General features: G+C 39.3%; 1 protein-coding gene across 1 annotated transcript in view; it reads left to right on the plus strand.

Moving 5' to 3' along the window:
* The window catches only part of atrnl1b (attractin-like 1b), a 72,489-nt gene extending 62,500 nt beyond the window's left edge, over positions 1–9,989 (plus strand). Inside the window, exons 28-29 of the mRNA XM_003441858.5 lie at positions 6,364–6,478; positions 7,864–9,989. Of these exons, the coding sequence (XP_003441906.1) occupies positions 6,364–6,478; positions 7,864–7,988 (240 nt within the window). The 3' untranslated portion in view covers positions 7,989–9,989. The remainder of the gene's footprint in view (positions 1–6,363; positions 6,479–7,863) is intronic.
* The last annotated feature ends 1,280 nt before the right edge of the window (positions 9,990–11,269 follow it).

Here is an 11,269-nt window from a genome sequence, read left to right on the forward strand (position 1 = left end):
ATCCAGGCACAGAAACCTGTCCAAACCTTCTTTTTGTGAGACACTGCCACTGATAAGAAGGTTAGCCTTAAGGGTTTTGGGAAGAAAATGGTTTGTTTCAGTCAGGGCTTGAACTGAGGAGCTATAGCTAGGCTCAGCATATATTAAATAAGGATTAATTTGACTGTTGGGTTTACTCACCAATATTAAACATATGAAAACTCAAAGTAAGAATAATACTCTTGATGCACATTTGCGTTTTGATTACTGTATTCCAGAAGCATCTTGGGAAAAATCTTACATAGCGATGGTTGACAGTGAATTTTTTATGAATTTCTTTCATTGCGTTTATTGAAATTCCCTGTTTATAAAATCCATTATCTCGAAGAACCTTCGGTTTTGACACAAGCCTCAAACTGAGACGGTGTTATTTCCATTTTGTTATATTTGTACTGACATCAAATAAAAGCAAGCACTTTTTTGTTAGTGCATTTACTGACATGTAGAGTATGGCAGTTATTATTGCTGCATAATTAGGGGTTATTGTGCCATTTTCAGCCAGCTCGTGTCATCAACACAAAATATTTCAACCTTTTATTCAGTCGTCCAGTCAATAAGAAATCTGCCCGTTGTGACCCTTTCTCTCCATGCCTCTTGTTTATTTGTGTTGCCCTCTACAATCATTTTCCAATCAATGTTTTCTTTTTAATATTTTTTAAAGCATCTTTTATATGTAGCATGTCACAGTACTAAGAGTTTTTTAAAATTTATAGATGTTTCAAATTATTTGTATGGTGGTTTTAATCGTCTAGCTAGAAGCAATGGCCACTGCTTTTAAAAGCGTCACTGAATAGGAAATTGCTCGCTCTGATATTAAAATGATGACATCGGGACTGTTTTTGGAACATTTCATAATTTCATGGCCCACCGGGTGTATTTTACTCCGTTTTCATTTTTGCCTAATTTATCCTCTTTGGTTGTTTACTGGAAATATGCCACATGGTGCTTCTGCATTCGAAATGTGATTGATAATTTGTTTAGCTTGGATGCTCATATACCTTTGGTGTGAATTATTCTGTAGCCCCCAGTTGCTCCGCTCTTATCTATTCCTCCCATACAGATAGAAAGTAGAGGGGTAGGCTGGCACTGAGTACAGTGCGGGGCTCTATGCCATGTGGAATAAAAGCATCGTTTAAAGTTGTACGCAGAGCTACGTCGTCATCATAGCAACAAAGGGCCGATTCCTCAGCTAGGAACAAGCTCTGTGTCACTTGGAGCTGAGAGAAATAAAATCACTGTGGCAACCGGCGAAGAGGCACTACATTAGCTATTAGTGTACCGCTGAGTGGTGCTCACCGTGCATTATGGTATTGTGAAGGGCAATGTAAAGAGCAGAAGAGGAGGAAAACAATGCTTCTTAGCTGTCTGAGTGCACTATATTGTTGCACTTGTAAAGCGGTACGGTACACCCTAAATTTGAGTGGCGTTGGAAGCCGGTGCCCTGCCTTTATTCAGGTAAAATGTTAATTACATACTTGACAGTGGGACACGTGTCCATCTGTCGTTCAGTAATTTATTGCAGTGCTGTTCCTCCCACTCCTGTGCAAAAAAAAATCAAAGATGATGTTCTTGTTATGTGGCGCAGTAAAGAGGAGCCACTGGAGAATATTGCTGTAAACAATGTTGCAAGCTGTTTTAAAAATGATAACTGGAAAAAAAATAGATTGTCAGTCTCCTGTTTCTCAACCCTGTCAAGATGCAGAATTGACCTTTAAATATGGGACTTTGAATCCTTCACCTAGATGTCCATATGGCCTTCATTGAAGTTGGCTTTGTTCCCTGTTATCCTTTTATAACCACATACTTGTGCGCATAAAACTGATCTTTTATTTACTTTACTTCTATAAAGGGTCTAAATGTGCCACATTTTGGTATTCTTGGTGTAACTCCAACTAACCTTGTACTGACCGGGTTATACTCCCTTCTCTTTCCTGCATCTGTTTATTTGCCAGTAAAGGCAACAGCTGGAAAAAAGAATGCAGTGCTCTTGTGGTCACATTTCCTTATGCTACAGTCACAAGAGATAAAACAGCAGTTTGGGATTGCACCACAACCAAAGTTATTGCGACTGCGTGCAATGAATTTGCAGTCTTTGAAATGGTTGCTTTGAAGACAGCGGTCGGGTCTGCACACGCTCAGTCAGCTGCCATCTTCAAGTCAATTCTGCTGCGTCAAGTTGGCAGTGCTCTCAGTTTGAGATTGAATGGGGTCAAGTTAGCAATTACATGCAATCTTTTTCTTGTAATGCAGTGATTAATAGTGATAAATCATCTTTATATAAAATTCAGATTCCACAGAACTTCATGATAACTGCTTACATTCAGAGTCCAGTCAGAACTGCAACAGAAATGTAGAAATTCTTCCACAGATAGTGATGTAGACTCAGTACTTGCCAACCTTTTATACAAATATACATATACATATACAAGTATATTTAAGACTATAACTAGTTGAGTGGAGCTCCCAAAGATACATGTCACAATTGAGTTGTGCTCATCAGTGCAGACGGACTCGGATTGAATGCACTATGTTGACAAAAGGTCTGATGAATTACAGCTTCACCGATCTGTCTGAGAGTGATTGCAGTCAGACCTAGTTGAAGTCTGTTTGAGAGGTTGTCTTCCACCAGCCAACGATCGAAAGTGGTCAGCTACTGGACACCAGTTGGTCACCGCAACTATATGTAATCACTCAATGAATGCAGACAAATGCACTGGTCAACCACTGATTATTTATTTATTTATTTATTTATTTATTGACTAAGTTAGTGTATTTTGCATTAAAATGCTCGCTAAAACATAACATTTCTTATTCATTTGTTAATACAATAATATTTAAATAAATTTTAAGCGTCCATGTGTTGAAATGATTTGTATTAAGCAGCTATGTCTGCATCTTATCCGTATACATGCAAGTATTGTGTTGAAAAAATGTTTACAAAATCAAATCTCCGTGGTTCCAAATGTCTAAATACGTACGGTGGACCACTTACAGCTCAATTACATGACTTGGCACCAACTGAAGGTGAAACGTATCAGACAAGCCTATTTCTCTTTTCTAAAGGTTAATTGGTCAGCATCTGGAGCCACTTAGCTATTGGAAATATTTGTTGATGTCAAAGAGGACACAGTTATTGTGCTTTGTATTTGTTTCACCAGCCCAGACCTTTAATGCAGTAAAGCATAGAACAGGTTTTTGAATATCATATCCACACTGAAGCCAGTGCAGTTTACAAAGGGGGAAAAAAACATGAACACAAAAGACCTTATCCTTTAACTGCACCGTCTGCATTGATCTCACTGAATTAGTTAGTAGCATGTCTCTGTCACTACTTACAGACCCTCCAGCTGGTCTGAGAGTGAAAATTATAACAGCCTTTGTGCCATTTTATTCCATTTGGTTAGTTTATACTCCCGAGATGGACATGGCTTTTAGCGACCAAGATGTCAGCAGCTGTTGGACAGAGCGATTCGTGCCCAAACATGGCAGACCACAGCCTCTATATTCACTATGGCCGGGCAGTCAACATATGGAGCCACTAACGAACAGCTAGTATGATGGATGACACCTGTCAGGGGCGAAAGGAAGGGAGATACATTGTGTGTTTGTTTTTGTGTTTTGCATTCGTGTATGGATGTTTATGTGCTTGTGGATGGTTGTGAATGACTAGAATACACTACTTAGTCTAAAAGTGTTATTTTCAGATCTTTGGAAGATCTAAAACTTGTCTAGTTTTCAGACCATTTTGAAAGGCAACCCTACGACTAAGCTTGAAGGAAATGACTTATTAAGAGCTTTATTTGATTTTCCTCTTCACTGGAGGAATGTGTCTGTTTTTCTCAGAGCAACGTAAGCATTTCGATAAAGTGAGGGAGAGCCAAAAGAAAGTGGTTTAACTTTCCTGCTGCCTTACACAAACCAAAATGTGTAATTTATGGTTCAGTTGTAACAGAGCTGGTGTTGCAGTTCGGGGGGATAGTTACAGATGGCTACAAATATTTGCTACCAAAATGATTCAAAGACATCAAATTGTTGATGTACATGGTAACAAGGTCAGCAAAACAAACTGTGCACATAAGCAAGTGGCACATCTATCAAATGGAAATTTCTGTAAAAGTAAAACAGTTTACTTTCTAATGGTAGTCTGCACTAAACACATACAAGAGCTTAGATTTGGAGTTTACCTAAGGGTGGCATTAGATTCTGGATCAATAATTAAAAGATGGGGGGGACCTCCTAAGGGGATTTCATATAAACTGTTAATCCCAAATGATGTTGAGGCCATTAAAAGTTTTAACAATCTAACCAGCAGCTGACCAAAGTCATGAAGATAAAAGCATCTCCACTGGTTTAGTTGCCGTTGCAGTATTTTAGCGATCTGTCAACAAAGCCATACATGCCTAAACGTAGTCGATCATTCCTTTTAAATTTGACAAATTCTTCTTCAGTACTTATGCTTTTGCTGCTGAGCATTGCTGATGATTCCGAGTCTCAATTTTAGCTGATGTGTCACCCAGCGGTCCATACGTGTGTATCTCACAAATCATCAAAAATCAACAAGGAATAAATAAACTCCCTTATATGAATGTGGCTTATGCAGCTATTCATTGGCAGGATCAATTGAATGGTCATGAAATGGCTGGCAATTTAATTACCCTCTAATGTCAGGCATAGTTTTAATATTACCCTCTTGATCGTGAATGTGCCTGAGCAGATGCATGAGAATATTGTGTTCCGACCATGTAGCCTAATTGGATTGTGTAACAATGCACGTAAACGAACCGTAAGTCAGCCTACAATACAGAAAAATGTTTCGAGTATATGTAGCACGACTCTTTCATATGGTGCTCATGAAGGGTGCAGCTTATTCATAGTTCTAGATATTGATGATACTTGAGGCTAGCTGGACTGATCCAGGGTCGTTCTTCCAGGGAATTGCCTTTGTCACTTTAAATCAACTTTGAGTAGGAAACCAGGAGTTTTTCTTTCTTAGTTTTGACACAGACACCGGTCTGCAATGTTCAAATGGTAGGGCTCCATTTATAGCTTGTGTCACAGACTATTCCTGGTTTTGGTGGTGCAGTGGTGTAGTGTATATTTTCTTGGCTTTGTGCACCTTAGTGTGGATTGAGCATTGTTTCAGCAACACAGCTTACCTATGTACGGCATCGACCATCCATTTATGACCATAGGCTGCTAACAGCAGGATAGCATGTCACAAAAGAGGGGGCAATTTGGGACTAGGAAGTTGTGCCTAACATGGATATAGCCGCACCATTACACAAGAGCAGTTGTGAATCATGGCATTTCAAATGGCAAGCTTAATTACTGCATTAAAAATGATACTGCAGGCTTCATAGGAAACAAGACTGTGCTTAGTTTTAATAAATGAGTCGGTGAAGTGGCCCTGAATTACACTCAAATATGCTGAAACATGTATTTTTTGCCATTTGGCAGCTAAAACTAATAAGATATGTGCTTCCTGAATCTTTTGCTCTTAACTCACTGTGTATATTAGGTATTTGGAGTCAATGCGGCTTTAAAAATACCCAAAGCGTCAGTGTTTGTGTTTTTGTTTTCGCAGGGTGAAATATACGGCAGATTGCAGTGGAATACATTTAAACAAATTACCGAGTCTGCCTCGTGATTTTCACGTTTTAATGGGTGTGCTTATGCAGACCTGTTTTTTTTTATTCTGCCTCTGCTGCCTCTCTCATCTCCATTTTAAATTCAGCCAACACAGAAATACAAAAAAAAAGTCAATTCCATTCAGACATGTTATTATTCCACAATTTCTATCCTCTCATCCAAAACATGCTGTGAAACCCTTGACATTCATTATCAGGATGACATGTTTTTCACGCTCGAGACGGGCAGTTTTTGGCCATTAAGTCCGAGGGTAGGTCATTGCCTCCACACTTTGACTGTCTGACAGAGACACAAGTGTTTTTTGTTGTGTGACCAATCAAAGCATTTGTCTCAGGAGGAGGGAAGGGAGGGTGTCTTGTCTTAAGTGCGACAACTCCAGCAGCTGATATGAGTGATTTTTGGTCTGCTGCTCCCAACAAAGAAAATTCAACATCACATGTGTAACTGCAGGGAAAAAAGGACTAGTAAGACACATTGATATCGGGTTAGTTGATAAAGCAGGGCTATACCAATCCACAGGTGCTGGGTTATTGTTAAAAGCAATGAAGTACTTTTGTCTTGCTTTCTTTTCTTAAGGCAGTATTTACTGTGTGCTTTTCACACTGCAGTATTTTTCACATAAATATAAACAACTTTATTTCCAGAGCAAGTCATACAATCTTTTTTATTTTGCAGGGTGCACCTAAACCTGTTGCAATGGAACCGTGTTCAGGAGGAAAAGCAGCTGTGTTGACTGTCCTCATGCGCCTGCCCTCTGGGCCTTCAGGCTTACCTCCACCGGGACAGTCAGGTAGCTACAAAGCTGTAACCATCTTTTTGTCTTATGGTTAAATGTATTAATCCTGCTGTGGTATAAGGGTCATGAGGGTTATGTGGGAAAGACTACATTTACGAGCTACTATGAGTAATGAAAATTTACATTTTGTTTTTCAATTTTTTAAATTTTTATTAGTTGCATTCACCAGACACTTCATTAGGCACACCTCACTAGGACAGAGTTGGATTGCCTTCTTTCTACCTTAACATCGCAGCTACCAGTCTGAACTTTGATAGAAAGCAGGGTCGCTCCACGCTTTCATGTTGTTTATGCTGAACTCTGACCCTACAATTTAAATTTCGCAGCAGAAATCAAGACTCACCAGAATAAATTTTTTCTCAATATTCTGTTGTTAAATTTTGGCCCTTATGATATGTAGCCTCAGTTTTCTGTTCTTAGCTAACAGGAGCGGCACCTGGTGTGGTCTTCAGCTGCTTTAGTGGGTTTAGAGATGCTTTTTTGTATACCTTTTGTATACCAGAGAATTACTCTGCCTTCCTGTTAACTCAAAGCTCTGGCATCAGATTTTTGCTCAGAGAACTGCCGCTCACTGGTTATCTTCTCTTTTTTCGGGCCATTCTCTGTAAAATCCTAGAGATGGTTATGTGGGTTTATCTCTGCCATCTAGCACTAACAGCCACACCATATTCACAGTCACTTAGACCTTTCTTCCCCATTCTGATGCTTGGTTTGAACTCGGTGAGTTTGAACTTATGAGATTTGGGACCCGTTGGTTACAGACAACTATGTCTATTTTAATCATTTAAGTTTATGAGCATGTTATCTGGTCAGGTGACATGTCCTCAAATCCCCTCCTCATGATCATTTTTGGCAAGGTGCTGTATGTATGAATGGTCTGTAAAGCAGTAGACCTGTTGTGGCCTCTTGCACAATTTATAATAGACCTTAAGCCTGTGCAGAGAGTAAAAAACAACTTCAGTGTCAAATGGGTCCAGCTTTGATATTGAGCGTTGATCTACACAGCACCAAAGTAACCCATGGCTAAATCTTAAAAGCAACCTAAAAACAAAAAAATGTAGGCAATACTACCTCAAATGTGAAAGTGCATGTGGTCAGAATCAGGATCAATCTAAAAAATAAAGGTCAGTTTGAAGGGGAAAGTAGTTAAATTTAACTCATCTGTAGTTCTTCGATCTTTAGGAGCAAAATCCTAGAACTTGCTCCTTTATTGCCATTACAAGTGAAATTGTGTTACTGTCAACCAGAGTAAAGAAGTACTGTATTTACTGGTTGAAATGCCACATATCCATAAAAATATCTATGAAATTTTTTAACCAGACAAATGAATTTGTGGGAATTCTCACCCTCATGTTGTTCTTTTTCTTCCTCCTCCTCAGGACTCATTGTAGCGAGTGCACTGATAGACGTTTCACAGCAGAAACCGTCAGATTTTAAGGACAAGTCTTTGGCCATAAAGAACCGAAAAGCCCTTCCTCCAGCACACCAAGGGACCTGCGTCTGAGTCGCAACAACTTTATCTGCTGGGTCCCGATTTACACCATCTGACATCATCTTGTTCCAACATGTCGCAGATCCCAGTTGGAAGCCTTTCCAGAGACACGACATGACTACATGTACGAGATTTCACTTAGCTGCTACCACAGATGTTTCCACGTTCCAAGAGCACAACCTGAGTTACCTTTTTTTGCCCTTTTTGCTCTATTCTGCAAACGCCAACCTCAGAAATCCTTCTCCTGGATTCTGGACTCTCCCTTTAGCTTGGGCAGCCAGTGGCGTGCATTAAGCAGACACCTGACGGCTCGGTGGCTACTACAAAACATCACAGACAGATGAATGAGGAGATTGTGAAACAGTTGAAGCTTTAGGGTTAAAGACTTTGGGAGACCACGAATTTGCTCAGCATGAAGGAAAAAGCAAAGGTGTCTATATGTTAGGTTGTATCAAAGTAAACAGATTTCTCTGACACCACTTTGGAAATGCAACAAATGACTGCAAACGGCTGGTAGGGATCCAGTATATTATGCGATGTTTGTCCCACCTTTTTCTATTTCTTTCTTCTTCTTTTTTTTTGCTTGCCAACAAGTGGTATTAAATGGTGCTAAAGCATTTAGTTTGTATGACATAGCTCTTAACTCAGCCTTTGCTATGGACTGAATTCATTATGCCTTTTTCTGGGGAAAGCTTTGTGCGATTTACCATCCTTCAACCACATGGTAGCGTTTTAACAACTAGAGCATTTTGTCATACCACTTCATCGCTCACCATTAATGATCTTTAGCATCTCCTGTACATAAGTGTCATCCACGCAGCTAGGCTAAAGTCTGTATTTTTAGTGGAATACACGTACAGATGCTGCAGAGATATCACTGCAACTACCACCACCACCACCAGCATGTAGGTGACCACATACTGGAGGAGGCACGGACGAATCACCCACCATCCAACTAAAACATGGAAATCTCCAAAACTTTTTGTTACTAAACTGGAAGTTTCATTTGTAATATATATATTTTTTCTTCTTCTTCGGTGTAGTCTCTTTTGAAGAAGTACGATAACGCAGAAGAAAACTGAAATCTTGACTCATTCTTTACTACAGTTTGTAACTGTATCGTTTTGCTGTGCAACTTGGCTTCTGAGCTCGTCCTCGACCGATGAGGTGGGTGGATGTCATGTACTGTTGGAGAAAGATGCCTACTTTATAAACTTGGACCAGGGACATCAAGCTCCTCTGGCTGTTTACTAGTTTGTTTGGTTTTTTTTCTAAGTAGTCCTCTAAAGCTATGACTTTATTTCAGTCCTTCAGTGCAATGGGTTATGTTACCTTTTTATAATGCCTTGGCTTTCCACGAACTTGAGGGGAAATGTTGATCTGCAGAGTTTTCAAAGCTGTCAAGCGTTTTTAGCCCCAACTCCACCCTGAGCTGTACAGTGTCTTGTTGGAACAAATGTGAGTCTTTGTCACTCTTATCCCTTGAGAGTTTGTGTGTTTTTGTCAGGTTTTTTATGACTGAATGGCAGAGCGGTTATCATTTATTTTAGGCCTTGTCACCTGATAATATTATATCTATGATAAATTGTCTTTTGCTACACTTGTGTAAAGAGCATTTCCGTTAATAATTTGTTTTGATATTTAACAGATTCCTGTGTAATAGCGCATTTAACTCGATTTTCATTGTTGACTTAAATCAGTTGTTTTAATGTCAACCCTTTTTGAAATGTGCATCTTTGAAGACTGTACGGGCATTCTCTTGCTTTTTGTTACAAAGTGGTTACGACGATGCATTACGTTATGGTGGTATGCCAGCTATTGTGTTTTAATTTTGTGTTTGTAGAGTATTCCTATACCGGTGTCATTACACAGGAATCAGGGTCTCACTGTACCGTGAAGGAGGAAAAAATGAAAAAAGAAAAGATGAGAAACTGCATATCAGTATTCTTCAGTGTATTTTAAGGATGGACAACATGCCAGAAAATAAATAAATAATAAAAACAGACCTTGAAATCTTTTGTGTGGTAAAGTCTTTTAACTTTTTTTAAGCCTTTTTTAAAAATTCTTGGCTTTTACATATCATCTGGTCCTTGGCAGGTCATAAAATTCAGTAAATATGACACAGATGTACAACAACGTGACACATTAGAGTGTGTCATTATTTATTTCACAAAAAATAAGTCTAAGCACTCCAGAAGCAGGGTGGGGACAAACTAAGTACACACTGGTTTCTTCCGTGTGAATTAAGAGGGTAAATAGGAGCCAGGTGCTGTTAATTAACTGATCATCAACAAGTGTGAACACCTCGATCAAAGCACACGCTTTGGCACTTTGCAGGTGTGTCTGTAGTAATACAATGCCAAGGAAGAAAGTCATCAGCAGTGAACTGTTCATCAATCTGGAAAGGATCAGAAGGCCATTTCCAAACAATTTGAAGTCCATCAATCTACATTAAGAACAGAAAAACATTCAATGCAGTTGACAATCTTCCTGGAAGTCGACTATGCCAGCAAACTCTCCCCAGAGGTCAGGCTGTTTAACTTTAATGTCTTAAGTTCAACATTTATTTCTCAAGGCTTCAAGGGCCAGTGCAATGCAGGTTTTAGATATCACCCTGGGTCAACACACCTGAATCAAATAATTAGTTCATTACCAGGCCTCTGGTAACTTTAATACATGTTGAGGAGATAATTTAGCCATTTAAATCAGCTGTGTTGGATCAAGTACAGCTCTAAAACCTGCAGGACACCGACCCTTGAGGCCTGGAGTTCCCCCACCCCTGCTTTAGACAAACAAGACAGTGAGACGTTCAACAAAAACCAAACACCTGAGGACAACTGTCAAGCACGGTGGCAGAGGGGTGATGATTTGGGCTTGTTTTGCAGCCATAGGACCTGGGTACCTTGCTGTCTTTGAGTTGACTACGAATTCCTCTGGATGTGAAGTCATCTTTTTTGACAGCTAAAGCTGAATTTGACTCCTGCAACAGAACAGTCCGGAGCACACCAGCCAATCTTCAACAGGATTTTCTGCTACTGTAAATAAATATTGACACACTGTAAAATGTCATGTGTTGTTCATCTGAGGTTGTATTTAAATACCCGGTAATGGTTTTAAGGCCTTAAAAGACAAATGTGTAGTTAAAACATGTTTTTTTTTGTTAATTATTCGCTCATTAACATTTTTTCCTCACATATATTTTCAGAAAAAATGACAAAGCAGACAAAAAACATCTAAATGCAAATAACTCTCGTTTTATGTTTAATTATTCAGAGAGCATGCTGTGAGATCAA

The sequence above is a fragment of the Oreochromis niloticus genome, linkage group LG8, assembly GCF_001858045.2.
Source record: "Oreochromis niloticus isolate F11D_XX linkage group LG8, O_niloticus_UMD_NMBU, whole genome shotgun sequence".
NCBI classification, from domain to species: Eukaryota; Metazoa; Chordata; class Actinopteri; order Cichliformes; family Cichlidae; genus Oreochromis; species Oreochromis niloticus.